The sequence below is a fragment of the Corythoichthys intestinalis genome, unplaced genomic scaffold (genome assembly GCF_030265065.1).
Source record: "Corythoichthys intestinalis isolate RoL2023-P3 unplaced genomic scaffold, ASM3026506v1 HiC_scaffold_23, whole genome shotgun sequence".
NCBI classification, from domain to species: Eukaryota; Metazoa; Chordata; class Actinopteri; order Syngnathiformes; family Syngnathidae; genus Corythoichthys; species Corythoichthys intestinalis.
In genome coordinates this window covers 10,720,423-10,738,945 of record NW_026651592.1, presented here as the reverse complement: position 1 = coordinate 10,738,945, position 18,523 = coordinate 10,720,423, and the positions used below count along the sequence as shown (strand labels likewise).

The 18,523-nt window shown below is 37.7% G+C and overlaps 1 protein-coding gene across 3 annotated transcripts in view; it reads left to right on the top strand.

Annotated features, from left to right (window-relative positions):
- The window catches only part of LOC130911170 (fibroblast growth factor 12-like), an 84,553-nt gene that overhangs the window by 40,727 nt on the left and 25,303 nt on the right, over nucleotides 1–18,523 (top strand). For 2 of the 3 annotated variants that reach the window (XM_057828956.1, XM_057828955.1), the window contains exons 1-3: nucleotides 485–944; nucleotides 8,859–8,969; nucleotides 17,040–17,143. In XM_057828956.1, the coding sequence (XP_057684939.1) occupies nucleotides 746–944; nucleotides 8,859–8,969; nucleotides 17,040–17,143 (414 nt within the window). In that variant the 5' untranslated portion in view covers nucleotides 485–745. Of the gene's footprint in view, nucleotides 1–484; nucleotides 945–8,858; nucleotides 8,970–17,039; nucleotides 17,144–18,523 lie in introns of those variants that run through there. The other variant, XM_057828957.1, reaches the window with a different exon arrangement.

Sequence of the window (18,523 nt, the reverse complement as noted above, 5' to 3'; positions counted from 1 at the left end):
AGAGCGAAAACAGTACGGATGTCTAAGTCAAGGAACAACAATGGACTTGCATCTGGATTGAAATTTATGTCCGCAATAGAGCATTTTATCAAGGATCCTTCAAATAATTTTGTGCCTGAAACTGAACACGGAAGCACGTGGATATCGACTTCATGGCAAACAAGCAAAATTGCCATATCATCAAGAATCCTTCCGATACCGAAGAGCTTTTTCCAGGTCTTTTTGTTTTATCTTGGTTTGTAATTGAAACATTCACAGAACAATCTGCTTTTGAACCTTTTCACAATAGTCATCTGAATTGAAACAGAATTCCAGAAAGTCTACTTTGACATCATCAGGGATCCTTCAAATGCAGTAGAACCATCTCCAAGTCCCTTTGCTTTATCTTGGTTTGTAGTTAAAATATTTACAGAATAATCTCGATATCAACTTTTTACTAAACTAACTGACTCTTCATCTGCCTTGAAACAAATTTCCAGAAAGTAAACTTTTTCATCGTCATGGATCCTTAACGTGAAGAATCTTGTTCAGGCCCCTCCAGGAACAATATATCTTTTACAGAACACTCTGGATTTCAACTTTTGCACAAACGAGTTGGTTGGTAATCAGGAACTGAAAGAGAAATCTTGAAAATACAGTTGAACCTTCTGCTCGATATCATGATGCAATAGCAGTCGACAGCCTCAGACTCTTGGGCATGAAGTCCGTCCTGGACTAAAATTCGCCCCCTTACCCGGCAGAGGGTATGGCTGCGGCCATCGCCAGTTCCCTAATCCGACAAAAGCGCCAGGCCCGCGAGTCCAACAGTGAGAAGGTCGCCACCAACAAGAGGCGCTCTAGTCCCACTAAGGATACTAAATCATTTAGACATATCTTCAGTGTCTTTAGCAAAGTCCGTTTCTGCAGCGGCAACGGCAAGAAGAAACCAGTACGACGGAAACCAGGTGGGTTGACTGAAACCTAATCATTTGCTGCTTGCATACTCATTTGACGTTTTCCAACTGATCTGAGTCAATTCAGTAAGAAAAATCCATCTTGTGATCATCATGTTTCCCTCGGAAGAAACGACATTTCAGCACATGTGACAGATTTCACGTTACACATTTATGAGCTGCGCGTTTCCACGGTGATACTCTGAGCTGCTTCTTATAGGGGCATCGTGACTGACACCATTTGAAGCATCTGGAATTCAATGAGCATTTATTTCATACCCTTGGAAACCTGGAAACATTTCATGGCAATTTAAGGCAAGGCAAGGCAAATTTATTTATATAGCACAATTCAACACAAGGCAATTTAAAGTGCTTTACATCACATGAAGATCATAAAAAAACACATTAAAATCAATAGAACGTAAAAAATAGACAATCGAAATAGGAAATAAAATTATACATAAAAATCTCATTTATTCTCGAATAGAATAAAAATAAATAAATAAAAATTAAAACATACTACTGCTACTGCTAATAATTGAAATCAGCATTGGAGATAAGAATAGAGAGCAAATAGAAATATATAGACAGTTATGGATATGCAGTGCGTTTTTAGCCCTGATTTAAAGGAGCTAACCGTTTGAGCATATTTCAGATCTTCACGTAACTTGTTCCAGAGGTGAGGAGCATAATAACTAAATGCTGCCTCACCCTGCTTGGTTCTTGTTCTTGGAACATACAGGTGACTGGTTCCAGACGACCTTAGGGGTCCAGATGCTTCATAGGAATCTAACAAATCAAGCATGTACTTTGGTCCAAGGCCATTGAGTGTTTTGTAGACAAGCAGTAGTATTTTATAGTCTATCCTTTGACTCACTGGAAGCCAGTGTAACGATTTCAAAACAGGTGTAATGTGGTCCAGTTTCCTTGTATTTGCCAGGACTCTGGCTGCAGCATTCTGTACTAGCTGCAGCTTCCTGACTGATTTTTTATCAAGACCTGTAAATATACCATTGCATTAGTCCAATCTGCTGAACATGAATGCAATGAATTTAAAGGGAACCACGGATAGAAAGACATGTAGTTCTTAAAGGATAAATCTTAGTACGATGTATAATAATTTGATATTAAAACTAGGGCTGTCAAACGATTAAAATTTTTAAACGAGTTAATTACAGCTTAAAAATTAATTCATCGCAATTAATCGCAATTCAAACCATCTATAAAATATGCCATATTTTTCTGTAAATTATTGTTGGAATGGAAAGATAGGACACAAGATGGATATATACATTCAACATACGGTACATAAGTACTGTATTTGTTTATTATAACAATAAATCAACAAGATGGCATTAACATTCTGTTAAAGCGATCCATGGATAGAAAGACTTGTAGTTCCTTAAAGATAAATGTTCGTACAAGTTATAGAAATTTTATATTAAAACCCCTCTTAATGTTTTCGTTTTAATAAAATTTGTAAAATTTTCAATAAAAAAATAAACTAGTTGATGTTGATGCCAGTAATTACTTACACAATGCTCATGGGTGCTGAAGCCTATAAAATCAGCCACACTCAAGCGCCAGCAGAGGGTGACAAAACTCCGAAAAACACAACAAGTACACATTTCACTGTGTTGTCATTTTAATCTGTTTGAGCGGGGCATGTGCGTTAATTGCGTCAAATATTTTAATGTGATTAATTTAAAAAATTAATTACCGCCCGTTAACGCGATAATTTTGACAGCTCTAATTAAAACCCCTCGTAATGTTTTTGTTTCAATAAAACTAAAGTAAAAACTAAACTAAAACTATTTTAACTAGTAGGTCGCCATTGTTGTTGACATCACAGGGCGGTGACGTCACATGGTCACGCTACAGGAATTCCACATGTCACCCTTTTAAAAAAAACAACAACAAAAAAAACGGATGCAACGTAGTGATGTAAATACGCCAGTAGGTGTCAGTAGTTTAAATTAATTAGGGATCAAGCCAATGAGTGCCTTTTGTCCCTTGACTGACGCCATTGTTTTCCTTTAATCCACAGCGGGGTGTAAGGCAGACAGAAAGCAGAGTGGACACAGATTCGACACAGGCTACTCTTTCACAACAAACAGAAGTTTCACATAGTGAAAATACAATAAAATTAATGTTAAAAAAGTGCTTCTATCTATTAATGAGGCCATATCTCACACGGTTAAACAACGCATGCAAGAGAACTGCAATTGCAAAGAGAACTGGCATTCGCAAATTCAAAATCGATATACAAAATACACATAAAACTTACTCAGACTTTGGTCAAACTCAAAACATTTTAGGAACTCGTTAAGCTCAACAAATACACTGGATGGAAATATTTAGTCACAATATACAAACTATGATGCTGGGAGCCATTATCAGGAGTCTTGTTTGTTGTGAAGACACACTCAAATGAACGTAAATCACAATGGACCCGCACAAAAAAGAAAACTACGGCGTCAGTCGAGGAACAAGTCAAGGAACGCAATCGTTGCCTTGATCTCTTATTGATTTAAACCTCGCCATTGACACCTTGTTGTGTATTTAAATCACTACCTTCCATAGTTAAAGAGTGACACTGTGGAGTACGGCTGCGTGGCCATGTGACGTCACCGCCCGGCGACGTCAACAACAGTGGCAAGCTACTAGTTAATTTTTTTATTTAAAATTTATTAAAACGACAACATTAAGAGGGTTTTGATATCAAATTATTATAAGTCGTACTAACATTTATCTTTTAAGAACTTCTATGTCTTTCTATCCGTGGTATCCTTTAAGGTTGAACACTCAACTAAATTAAACATGATACCTCTTTTGTCCCACAAATTCCTGGTATTTCTAATGAAAGTTTGCAATTTTAAAAAATTGCCACAATTTATCACTGTTTATAACGGCCTATGGCTAAACTGTTAGATTTATTTATACATGTAGGTTTGTTGTGTGGTGATTTATCACTCCCCTTGTTTGCTTGTATTGGGACATCTAGTGGCCATTACATGTTACTGATTTAAGTATTAACAATGTAGAATTGGAACAGTCCATATGTATAATGACCGTTCCACTCTGAGACCCCCAATTTGGCCAAATTTCAAAATTGATATATATGCACGTGTGATACATAATTGGAAAGCTTTAAATCTAAATTTTCTGGGGGAAGAAAATTTTTGAACAGGAGGGCATTTAAAAAAAAAATAATTAAACAGCAAAACCCTTGCCTGGCACGGCTAGACTGTTCTCCCTGTATTTTTCAAACACTGTGAGAATAGTCTGGGACCCAGCCCATTAACAGCCTCTCGAGCACGGACAAAATCAACCGTACAATCAGATTCGTGTATTTGCGTGACGTGTTCTTAACGAGCAACGTCACTCTTCCGTGTCGGAAGTCGTCTCCACATCAACACAGATGGCGAACAGGAGAGCAGAGAATATGTTCCAATCCACGGTAAAATCAGTTTTAAATGACCAAAAACACATCGACACGAGTTATTGACAACAGTCTGTCTCGCGCTAACCATGTTGAATAAACTCCGCTCTTCTCGTATGTTTACTTCCCCGCGCAAGTCCCTCGTCCTGCCCTCGTCGCTTTACTAACGTCGCGTCCGCCCGTCGCTGATTGGTCCACTCCGCTGTCTGTTTGCTGTGGCTTGCTCCGCCCTGGAAATTGGATTCGCTGAATGGTGGCCAGACTCAATAGCTTGAACAGTGAGTCTGGTGTACCAGGCTAGCAAAACCCTAACTAGAGGTGAGAGCATGAGAGAGCATAATTAAAGACGCCATGATTTTAACGAGATATTATCGCGTACTTACCTTGTTTCGATCCAAAAACTCCATGTAGCATGTATTACCGTGTGTCAAGACACAGCTGTGAATGGCCACAGCTGGATTTTTGGGGGATTTTATGGTTGAAACATGGTAATATAACAAGTAAAGATGCACCGATACCAGTATCGGCAGGGGGCGCCGATCCGGCCCGAAATGGTGGTATCGGTATCGGCGAGTACCAACAAAGACGGCGCCGATACCATTTACCGCTCCATTATTATAACATTTGACCACAGCCTTTTTCTCCTCCTGGCGCTCACTACACTCTGTCTCTGTGTTGTGTGATGACACGTGAACACCAAGCAGCTATCGCTATTGGCCTGCTCCAGACCAATGAGAGCGGGCCAATAGCCACTCCTGACCAATCAAAAGGGGGCTTTTTCATATGGACGAAAAACAAACCAGGAAATATGGCGGCGGTCGGGAAATATTTCCAAATAGAAATCCCGTCGATTAAAATCAATGGCTGCATGCAAGATTTGCGGCCTGAAAGTTTGGAGATGTGGAGTTAAATCGGCCAGTTTCAATACCTCGAACTTGATAAAACATTTGAAGACGAAACGTGAATGAACACAACGAGTTTGAGCCTGCAAGAGCAGGACTGCTATCCAGAGGAAGAAGGCCGCTGGAGCGGAGCAACAATCTCTGGTCAGTTCACTTCGTCTACTTTACTTTTATTGTCTTTTACTGAAAGAAATGCCGCAGTAATTTGGGAAGTGTTTCCAAAGTAGGGTTGCCACCTTTCAGAAATAGAAATAAGGGACTCCCACCTCCCGAAAAAAAGGAGAGACGGGATGCTGTGGTCAATTATTATTACTTATAATTGTTAGCGTCCGCAAATGCGGAAACAAGGTTGAACCTCGAAGCAGACAACAAGCGGGGGATACATAAAAGGGTTTAATGATTGCAAACAAAAAATAACATGCGATCGCGGGATAATAGAAATAACAAAAGGAGTCCGTGACAGCAGGTCGACGGACAAACTCGAAGGTTAACTAGAAGGTTAACTAAGACGATAGGCAGCGGTTACAAACGAGAGCAGCACACTAACAGAAAAACCCAATGCAGGGGCGTAACAAGCAAATGTAGCGAGATTATTGTGCCAGATGTCAAATAGCGATCAGCAAGGCAAATATCTCGGCAGCCTTCTCTGAGATCACCCATGCTTAAATGTTGTGTTGATGAGCCTGCATTGGATTCAAGTGCGATGTCAGGAACGCCCCCACTACCAGCCCAGCAACAAAACACAATCTAACCAGCAGCAGAATGTGACAATAATTTCATGAAAGTTGCACTGTTTGGACTTTGAGAGGTTTAAAAAAGTGTATTCAGTTCATTCAGAGTTTATTATTATGAATTTATTTTTACTCTCTTACTGTTGGGCTAGTATTATACATGTTTTATTAATTTCACAAATTTAGCACTATTTTGGCCTTTGAGAGCCAAAGGTTTATTCAGCTATTGTTTACTAGGGTTTAGTGTACTTTTTCCTATTTTGCAAAGGTAAGCAACAGCCTGACAAAGCCTTGATAGCAATGATTTCACATCCAATTATGTAGCTCTTTGGGAAAAAAAAAAAAAATATATATATATATATATATATATATAAACGGGGTGGTATCGGTATGGTAACGGTATCGGCCGATACTGCACAGCCAGGTATCAGTATCGGGGCCAAAAAATGGTATCGGTGCAACACTAATAACAAGGGTCGCGATGCAGAAATCGCAGACATCAAGGAGTGGTTGAGATTTTCTTCTTCCTATATTTACCCTATTAAACGTGTTCTTTCTATTTTTCTTTGTTTGGCTCAATTAATTATCATCTCACATATCAGGAAAAATGCGATAGTCACAAAAAAAAAAAAAATGCAATTAAGCGATAGTTATGAGGTAGATATCCGTGACTTTTTTACCAACGCCATTTTTTTCATTGTGACGTAATTGTGGACGAATGTTCATTCGCTGCCACCCTCCCATTTCAAATGGATTGGACGTCTACTAGTGATAAACTCATTCCAATTCAAAGCAGAAGCTTGTTTTTCTGTTGATTAGTTGTTGGTCAGAAAATCATTCTAAGATATTCTACAAATGTATCGATAATCCTTGTATCACCGTCTCGTCAGATCATCGTTATCGTGAGCTTTGTATCGTATCGTGAGGTACCAAGAGGTTCCTACTCCTAGTAGTTGGTGTGAGAGCAGAGAATGCAGAGGACAGGGTTAGATGGAGACAACTTGATTTGCTGTGGCGACCCCAGAAGAGAAAAGCCGAAAGTGAAAGAAGAAGAATACCAGCGATTACTGTCCATGGGCTGTCCTGTCTTGACAGCTTAGTTAGCATAGCAGCGGAGAAAACTTTTCAGCAGAACCAAATTACAGTACTTGCACTCGTGAGTAAGTGGCCAACAGCCATTGGCTGTAGCGTTCAGAAGTCTTGATTCACAACAGAAAAAATTGAGAAATAAATAAAGAGAAGTAAATTCATATGCTGTGCAAGTAATTCCGTAACTCCAATTTTCCTTCAAGTCTTTTGTACATTTTTCCGGGTATTGATGCGAAATAGGTCTTAAATTGTATTCATTGTGGTCTTAAAAAGTCTTAAATTTGGCTTATCGAAACGTGCAGAGACCCTGTTGATGGTGTTCTAATATTTTTTTCTAGGGCTGTCAAACGATTAAATTTTTAAATCGAGTTAATTACAGCTTTAAAATTAATTAATCGTAATTAATCGCAATTAATCGCAATTCAAACCATCCATAAAATATGCCATATTTTTCTGTAAATTATTGTTGGAATGGAAAGATAAGACACAAGATGGATATATACATTCAACATACGGTACGTAAGGACTGTTTTTGTTTATTATAACAATAAATCAACAAAATGGCATTAACATTATTAACATTCTGTTAAAGCGATCCATATATAGAAAGACTTGTAGTTCTTAAAAGAAAAATGTTAGGAAAAATGTTAGTAAAAGTTATAGAAATTTTATATTAAAACCCCTCTTAATGTTTTCGTATAAAATTTGTAAAATTTTCAATCAAAAAATAAACTAGTAGCCCGCCATTGTTGATGTCAATAATTACTTACACAATGCTCATGGGTGCTGAAGCCTATAAAATCAGTCGCACCCAAGCGCCAGCAGAGGGCGGCAAAACTCCATGAAACACAATTAACAAGTGAGCGTTTCACTGTACCGTCATTTAAATCTGTCTGAGCGGGGCATCTGCGTTAATTGCGTCAAATATTTTAACGTTAATTTAAAAAATTAATTAACCCCCGTTAACGCGATAATTTTGACAGCCCTAATTTTTTACATTGTTAAGGCTTGTCCGGTCAAAACTAAAGTTGTATTTGCTAGTTAAGACAGGGGTGCCCAAGTCCGGTCCTCGAGTGCCCCTATCAGCTTGTTTTCTATGTCTCCCTCCTCCAACACACCTGAATCAAATGATCAGCTCATCATCAAGCTCTGCAGGAGCATGATAACGATCCTGATTATTTGATTCTGGTGTATTGGAGGAGGGAGACATAGAAAACAATAGGGGCTCTCGAGGGCTGGACTTGGGCACCCCTGCTTTAAGACTCACAAACAGAAAAGGACATCGTCCCAACCAGAATGCATGTGGCCCCAATAAACCTTTACATAAGTTATAAAAGCCTGGAAGAATGTGTTAAGGCCCCGAAAATGCATTTGCACGAAAGGCAAATCAGCAAAATATATGACTTTATATAAACAAATGATAGAAGATACAGGAAAATGATGAGAATTCAAGAGCATGACTGAATCTTTAATTTATAATAATACAATTGGAGAATCCAAAAAAGCTTAGCATCTCACAAAAAGTAAGACAAGGCAACACAGAAAAGCACTGAGGAGGCACAATCGTGGGCGGTCGGGGTGAGGAGGTAAAACGTCCACCAACATGGCGGCGCATGTCGTTCGCTGCGCTAACGTCAAATATAAGCCTCCGCTTGAATTATGAATGTGCTAAGAGTGTTTAGAGTGGACAGATGGGTGCTGATGGCACAGCAGCACTCACTCAAACTGTATATGTTCATATTTTGTGTGTGTTGGGTTGCAGAGCCGCAGCTGAAGGGCATCGTGACGCGTCTCTTCAGCGAGCAGGGCTTCTTCCTGCAGATGCAACCTGACGGAACCATCAGTGGAAACAAGGACGAGAACAGCGACAACAGTGAGTCTACGCTACTCCTTAATAAAAAACTGCTGAAAATGCTCTTATTGAAAAGTTCGTCACAAGCAAATGCTTGAAAGTAGTACCACATACTATTGACGAATGGATGAACATTGTGTGTGACTTCAACCTTTTATAGGGAAAATGACTATTTTTGGTACTTTTGGAGTCTACATCTTGGGTTATATAGGCCATTATATATATTAACATTTGGCATACAAGAAAAAATATCAATATGAAATAAATACAACGAAATAGAAAAGGCAATTCGCAAATTACTAGAAAAATTCTAAAATATTTAGCTATTTTATCAAATTAATATACAGGTAGTCCCCTGGTTACGAACGAATTCAGTTCCTACGCTGGCGACGTAACCCGAATTTCCGCATAAGTTGGAATTAACCCTTTAAATACCCCCCCAAATCTAAAAAAAAAACTATCCAAAAACATGTACTATACATAATTGTACCGTCCTTGCTAAGATGTTGGCGCTAAGTGCTAGCTAGACAGTGAACGAAGCTCTGAAATGTCAGCAATGTCAGACGTCTGTGTGGTTTGCTGAATTTATTCAGCTGCTCATGACCAGTGTTGTCACGGATTACTTAAAAAAGTAATTTAATTACTGATTACTAAAGATGTCCCGATCGATCGGGATGCCGATCGATCACGTCATTTTCAAAGTATCGGAATCGGCAAAAAAATATTGGACATGCCTTTTTTAAAAATATATGTATTTTTCAATTAAATCGTCTTCTATTTGTATTTAACGTTACAGACAAAATGCCTTACACTCATCCAGAGTCTTTAGTTTTGGCTTAAAGTAGGGCTATAAAATTTATCGCGTTTACGGCGGTAATTATTTTTTAAAAATTAATCACGTTAATAAATTTCAAGGGAATTAACGCATGCACTGCACGACGTACTCACGCATTTTCGCGTTCAAATTATAATGCCGCCGTTTTACCTATATATAGAGTTAAAAGGCTGCGTAAAATGAGTAAAGTGAATTTTGGCAGTCTTTGGACCATTTTTTTAATTGGCTAAAGCCTTACAATCCCTCTCTCAAAAATTAGAAATATCGTGGAGAGCAATGTGGGGAAGCAAGATAGTAGTTGATTTTTTTTTCTTAACACCCTATGTTATTTCCCAACGCAGAGAAGATATATCAATTGGTGCCACTACGCACAGTCATGGTTCCACTTCCATCATGTATTTGTGCAGAACAGTTAAATGGCTACAGTATCATTTACTGAAAGCTCAACAAATACACTAGATGGCAATATTTAGTCACAATATACAAAGTCACATTTATCCTTTAAGAATTACAAGTCTTTCTATCCGTGGATCCCTCTCACAGAAAGAATGTTAATAATGTAAATGCCTTCTTGAGGATTTATTGTCATAATAAACAAATACAGTACTTATGTACTGTATGTTGAATGTATATATTCGTCCGAGTTTTATTCATTTTTTTCTTAATGCATTGCCAAAATGTATATGATCGGGAAAAATTATCGGGAATGATTGGAATTGAATCGGGAGCAAAAAAAAAAAGCAATCGGATCGGGAAATATCGGGATCGGCAGATACTCAAACTAAAATGATCGGGATCGGATCGGGAGCAAAAAAAACATGATCGGAACAACCCTACTGATTACACCTCAAAAAAGTAATCTACCGTAATTTCCCGAATATAAGGCGCGCCCATGTATAATGCGCACCCCAAATTTACTTGTAAAATCTAGGGGAAATTATTGTACCCGTTTATCACGCGCACCCTAATTTTAGCACCAATAAATAGAAGAATACAAGAAAACAGAGTTCGTGTACAGATACAGAAATGTCATTTTACTGACTGGTGAAACACAGCACAAGCATAGCATATTGGTAGTTCAAAACATTACCATAAACTGACAATATTTACGGTACTAATATGATTTGACAACGTCTCCAACTTACCAGAATCTAGGAGAAAACAAAACAGATGTGACTTTTCTTTTAAAGGCTTCTGTATGACTTGCTCGTTTCATCATGATGAATAAATGTTTCTTCCATGGATTTATACAGTAAAATGAAAGTGAGAACATAAGTCGGAAATCCAAGAGAGCTCATCGCTGTCGACACGACAGTAAAAATAGGAACTATTGTTATTTGGGTTTGAGTTTCCCGAGGGACAGATATAGTTGACGGACACACACAGGAAGTCTTTGTTGTTACGTTTGTTATGGTCCGAGTTGCGGAGCTGCAATGAACGTTGACTCAAATGAGTTCAAGAAACTAAATTCTGTGCTTTATGAAGAGTGAAAAAAGCAGAATTTACAACAGATGAAATCATTCGGCCGATCAGAGTGAAGTATTACCGAAACAAAATGGTGACGTCACGTACCGTAATGGTTGGCAACTGATCGCTGCATACGTTTCTTCCACACAACGTGGCCGTGTCAGTAAAAAAAAAAAAATCGGTTTATATATATATTTCTGTATCCTGGACTACTTTTAATGCGGGACAACGCGCTGATGTCACGTGCGTAGAGGAAGAAGCAAAAAAAAAAAAAAAACCTACTGCAGCCGACAACCGCTACAAACGACGCCGACGTTGCTAAATACTAGCCCGCACATGCTACGTTAGTTGCATGTAGCGTCCAATGAGTCTCATAGAGATCACATGTATGTTGAACTAGATGCAAAATGACAGACTAGGCTGCGTCTGGGCAGCGTTAGCAAACAGCCGCCATCTTAAAGCAGTAGAGCGCTAAGCGCTAATAAAGAGCGCTAAGCGCTAATATATAAGATTAACGTTACTGTCACTACTAGCACACCTTACGTTAGCACTGCGGAGGGCTAGGTTTCAATTAATTAAGACCACTTTCGATGCGTGGCTAACGTGTTTTACATACAGGCTTTAACATAACATAGCCTTGTGGAGTGATGAGGGTGTCAAATAAAAACTCAATAATGCTAACTATCAATTTTAGCTCAGTAGTCATTGCTGGATAAAACACCAAGTAGCACTAGTCCCTAATGTGCTCCAATACAACCTGTATCATACATTTATTTTGAACAGTGCAAAAACTCAAAATCCTATCAGGACTTACAGTTTAGACTAACTTAAAACTTAACTAGAACTTAAAAATGGCTTGACACAAATAGAAATTCAATTGAAAAACGTGGGAAAAAATCGTAACTTTTAAGTGATGTGTGTTATCAAGCGTAAAGGCATTTTTAGGTGTGTTTATATATATATATATATATATATATATATATATATATATAATATATATATGTATATACTTTTCTAAAATAAGATCTAAAGGTTTTTTGAGTGAAAGCAGTGAATTAGTCATTTTTTAAAATTCTAGTTACATCTGAGATGCAATTGTTGGCTGTTTTCAAAAATATACATAAAAAATAAAGACATTGATTGACTAAAATGATAAAATGTCTTGTTTTCTCATGTATATCTATAATTGCTCTTCACCTAAAAATATATTTGTTTTATCTGATTACTCGATTAATCGATAGAATTTTCAGTCGATTACTCGATTACTAAAATATTCGATAGCTGCAGCCCTAATATATATATATATATATATATATTGGCCAAAAGTTTGGAGACACCTCAAAGGTGGATACTTTGAAGAATGAAGAATACAAAACCTGTTTTCAGTTATTTCACTTTTTGTTGCCATTCGTTCGTTCATAGTTTTGATGTCTTCAATGAGAATTTACAATAGTAGTGAAAATATATAAAACGCAAAAATGATTAAGTGTGTCCAAACTTTTGACTTTTGTTTCAGTCTTCAACATGCTTTTCCCCCAGTCCCACAAATGTAAAACTCCGCCTATGATTACAAACTCTAAGTATAAAATGTACATAATTACACATATCATAAAGGCTGGTTACAAAGTGTAGAAGTGTCTCGGTACCTGTCGGCTTTGTTTCGTGTTTTCTCGCGTTGTGCTGTAATTCCAAGTGCTTCCTTGTTGAATTGGATGTCGAGTTTTTAGCAGTCGACAATCTTTCGAAGCCAGCGCAGAGTTTGCAACGCACAGAGATATTTTTGTCATTTTTACTGGACAGAAATGTGAAGTAACGGCTGTATTTCCATTGAGCAAATGCAGCTGTTTGTGGTATATTTTGACAAGGTAGCCAGGCTATGTTGTTGACCGCCGTGGCAGACGGCGCACACACAGCACGGTAATACACGTGACCCTTTTTTTTTTCCGATGAGAAAACGTGAGACGTGATGTCACTCCCAAACTCAAGAGCAGTATTTTCTATTCAAATGCTCTTCGTACATGACTACAGTATTCTTCATTCTACATACAGTATGAGGCAACAACAAAATAGTAACGCACAGGCACTGAGGAAACTAACTTTAATCAGATTACTGGCTTGGAAAAATGAAGGCGTTAGATTGCTCGTTACTGAAAGAAAGTAATCAGATTACAGATTACACTGCTCATGACATCAACACTTGCAGAATGAAACTAAAATAAAAATGAAATTACCGTATTGGCCCGAATATAAGACGGCCCTGATTATAAGACGACCCCCTCTTTTTCAAGACTCATGTTTGAAAAAAAAGACTTTTTGAACACCGAATTAATTTTTATACAGAAAATAATTACAGTACATCCGAAACAAATGATTATAATAATATATTTGAGAGAAAAGGCATACTATTTTGCCTCATTCAAATCTCAATATCTGAACATTTAAATATGTAAACTAAAGTGCAATCACATTGTAAATGAATGGCTTCTGGTTTTTGAAATGTAAATAAACCAATCTATTGTGATAAAACAACATAATTGCAATAACTGCATTAACCATCAAAGTGAAGTCAAACTGTAACTGTACTCTTTAAACAAATCTGAATAAGGAAAAACATTGCAGTAAAATAATGCAAACTGGTTAAATTAAAAAGAGTAGCTGAGATCTGTCATGACAGAACATTGCTTGCTTCAATGATATCTGGCGCCATCTAGCGTTGTGAATGGGGAGAGTAGCTGAGATCTGTCATGACCGAACATCGCTTCAATGATATCTGGCGCCATCTAGCGTCATGAATGGGTATTATTTCGAGACCGCGAACATAAGACGACCCCCTCTTTTTCAGTGTTATTTCAATGCAAAAAACACCGTCTTATATTCGGGCCAGTACGGTAAATAAGTTTCAACTTCAATAACAGCAATTCAAATTTGGATTGATAACTAGCTGCTGATACACCAATAACAATCCACAAAAATGATTAGAATGTATCCGTTAGCGTCCGCACATCATCAAAAACGGTCACGGGGGGTGGGGGGGGGTCACACGCGGCTGGACTCAAATGTAAGAGACGACAAAAGAAATGCAGTTTTCAATTACTTTTATTTTACTGGCATTCAACAGGCTATCTTCAAAGTCCAGAAGAAATCAAAGTAACAACATAAAATCTTCGGCACTGTAGACTTGGGACAAATCACACAAGGTTTAAAGATACGTGATTCAAGAAAGGTTTAGGGCAATGACTATTTTTGGTAATAAAAAACAAATTATTATCATATTGCAGCATCCACAAGGACAACGCGCACTTAGTGATGATAATGCACTCTCAATTGGAAAATAGTCCATTATTATAAATTTATTGTACCCACCTGAATGCCACGAACTGTATGTTAACAAAAAAGTTGCCCGAGAGTTTAAGATGACGCTGGCTGCGCTAAATGCTAATGTTAGCAAGATAGCAAATGCTATGTTAACTCTCCGAGCCACCTAGCATCGCGTTTGCAACGGAGTCACAACCTTCTTCCCGTTAGGAACGCTGTAACAGTAGTATGAAAAAATATCTGAACCTTTTGGAATTTCTCACATTTCTGCATAAAATCACCATCAAATGTGATCTGATCTTTGTCAAAATCACACAGATGTAAAAACAGTGTCTGCTTTAACTAAAACCACCCAAACATTTATAGGTTTTTCATATTTTAATGAGGATAGTATGCAAACAATGACAGAAGGGGGACAAATAAGTAAATGAACCATCACATTTAATATTTTGTGGCCCCCTTTGGCAGCCATAACTTCAACCAGAACGCTCCCCAAGGAGACTTAAAGACCAATTGAAACCAATTTTTACCAAACATTTGAAGTCAGGTGTGTGCCCAATCACTGATGAGTGATTTAATGCTGCCCTGCCCACTAAAAAACACACACCTGGTAAAAAAATGAAACAGATGAGAAGCATTTTCTGATGTACATCATGGCTTGGTCAAAAGAGCTGTCTGAAGACCTGCGATCAAGGATTGTTCATTTGTATTAAGCTGGGAAAGGATATAAAACCATCTCTAAAAGCCTGGATGTTCATCAATCGACAGTCAGAGAAATTGTCTACAAATGGAGAGAGTTTGGCACTGTTGCTTCTCTCGCAAGGAGTGGCCATCCACCAAAGATGATGCCAAACGTTCAGCGCAGAATACTCAGAGCGGTAAAAAAGAACCCTAGTGTATCTGCTAAAGACGTACAGAAATCACTGGCACATTCCAGTATCTATGTGCACACATCAACTCTATGTAAAACTATGGCCAAAAATGGTGTTCATGGGAGGACTCCATGGAGGAAGCCACTGCTGTCTAAAAAAAACATTGTTGCTCGTTTAATGTTCGCAAAAAGGCAAAATATTTTGTGGACTGATGAAACCAAAGTTGAATTATTTGGGAGTAACACACACGTCATGTTTGGAGGATCAGCATATAATTTGGGGCTGTTTTACTGCCAATGGGACTGGACAACTTGCAATCATTAATGGAAGAATGAATTCAAATGTTTAGCAGGATGTTTTGCAGGAAAAACTGAGGCCGTCTGTCAGACAATTGAAGCTAAAAAGAGGATGGATGCTGCAACAAGACAATGATCCAAAATACAGAAGTAAGTCAACTTCAGAACGGTTTCAGAAGAACAAAATACACGTTCTGGAGTGGCCAAGGCCAAGTCCAAACTTGAACCCCATTGAGATGCTGTGGCATGACTTAAAGACAGCGATTCATGCCCAACATCCCATGAATCTGACTGAACTACAGCAGTTTTGTGGAGAAGAATGGGTCAAAATTAGTCCTGATCGACGTGCCAGACTGATCTGCAGCTACAGGAAGCGTCTGGTTGAAGTTATTGCTGCCAAAGGGGGGGCCACAAAATATTAAATGTGATGGTTCACTTACTTATTTGTCCTCCTTCTGTCATTGTTTGCATACTATCCTCATTAAAATATGAAAACATAAATGTTTGGGTGGTTTTAGTTAAGAGTTTTTTCATCTGTGTGATTTTGACAAAGATGGGATCACATTTAATTGTGATTTTATGCAGAACTATGAGAAATTCCAAAAGTTTAAGAAACTTTTTTATACCACTGTATACTCTAACACCGTTATTAACAATACTGGTTTCAAAACATTTACTCATTGGTTGCCATTGACAGCGCTAGACGTCCATTCCATTTGGACTCAAATGGATTGGGCGTCTATCGCCGGCAATTTCCATAAGTTATAATAACCTCCAAAGTAGATAACGAACTAGGAATTGCATAAGCAGTGCAAAGTAAATGCATGTTGCACAGATTGGAAAAGAAGAGGTGAGAGAGATATGTTTTTTTTTTTTGTTTCCCAGTTCTCCCTGAGAGGATTAACACCACGGGTTCCTTCTTTCCTCCTCCTCCTCCTCCTGCTCCTCACCCACAATGCCGCGCTCTTTTTATCTTTGAGCTCGTCCACGGCGATTAGAATCGTCAGCGTTCGTCCACACAGATGTTGATGTTCTTTTGTGGAGCAGCTTCATCATCCCGGTTCCTGATTGGCTCCCCTGCGTTTCGAAGCAGCATTATGCAACATTTGAGGCTTACGTAGACCTCAGCCAAGGCTTAAATTTGCTCACGAATGGAAATTAAAATGGATTTGAAGGTTCACATATGACATATTGATGCCATCTTTTGAATAAAGTGAGCTGATTTAAGTCAAATTTGGAGATGTGAGTGCTTTTTTTGTTTGTTTTTCGATGTCGCCATTGTTCTCATTTTTGTGTGCGTTTGCAGCTCTCTTCAACCTGATCCCAGTGGGCCTGCGGGTGGTAGCCATGCAGGGCGTCAAGGCTGGACTGTACATGGCCATGAATGCCGAGGGCTTTCTCTACACGTCGGTGAGAATGTCGTTTGATCATTTGGGGAAAAAAAGTTGAATGTAATACATGTCTTTTGATAACATGGCAGTGAAATTGGGATGCCGTGATTAGTTGATAACTAATTAACTATCAAATTAAAAGACAGCTATTTAAAAGAGGATTAATTGAAAGACGTTGTTGACCTCAAAATTATCCGATTCCTCTTAAGCAGTAAAGTAAATATTGGAAAACACAGACAAGGCTGAAAAAGGAACTTTCTGCTCTTGCACCCCTCTTTAAAATAAACTGCTGTATTATAAGCCAAAAGAACTGTTGTGTTTGATAGAACAATATGTCTACTATATGCTGCCATAGCAGATTCATGGCGCATTAAGTCCCCGAACTATTTTTAATTTGTCCGTTTTACCCTGGAAACCCCCTTTTACAGACATCACGCAACCTCTTTTGTTTCAACCTAGCCATAAAAAGAAGGTAAATAATTATATTTATTATTTGAAATGTCTGTCATTTTTAGCTTAGAATCATTATTTGATGTCTAATATTTAGTTTCAAAAACTGAACTAGTTCATACCACTGAGGTCACAAGAGGTATATTTTTATTCATTAAATTATTAAAGAAGAAAATTCCGATCCAACATTTCTTTTTTGTAATAGTACCGAAACTAAAGAATTTCCTGAAAATGTTTGGTGCAAAATTATGATAGTCAATGTCATTTGTAATTGACAATAACAGTTTTCCTTTATTGGTTTCCCAAAAATATGTGGTTGCTATATAGGCCAATCAGGACATCATTGTAGTTATTATCGATTTTAAAAAAAATTATTCACTCGCATATTTTTAGTTTTAAACAAATTACGTCACAATGAAAAAATTGGCGTCTGTAAATAAGTCACGGATATTTACCTCATAGCTATTGCTTAATTGTATTTCTTTTGTTTTTTGCATTTTCCCTGATATTTTAGATGATAAATAATCGTTCCAAACAAAGAAAAATTTAAAAATAACGTTTAAAAGTGTAAATATATGAAAAAGAAAATCTTGACCACTCCTTGTTGTCTGCGAATTCTGGGTGAAACACGGTAATTTAACAAAGGTCATAGTCATAGACAGAAATGGTCGAGATTTTCTTTTTCAAATATTTACCCTTTTAAACATTTTTTTCCCCAATTTTTCCTTGTTTGGATTGATTATTTATCATCTAAAATATCTGTGGTCTAATTATAACAAAGGACATTTCAAGAGACTACAAGTGGCATATAATGATTCCTTAAGAATTTTGTTGTTTATCTATCTATCTATCTATCTATCTATCTATCTAGCTATCTAGCTATCTAGCTATCTATCTATCGGGGAAAATGCATCAGTGACAAAAAAATACAAGTACCATATTTTTCGGA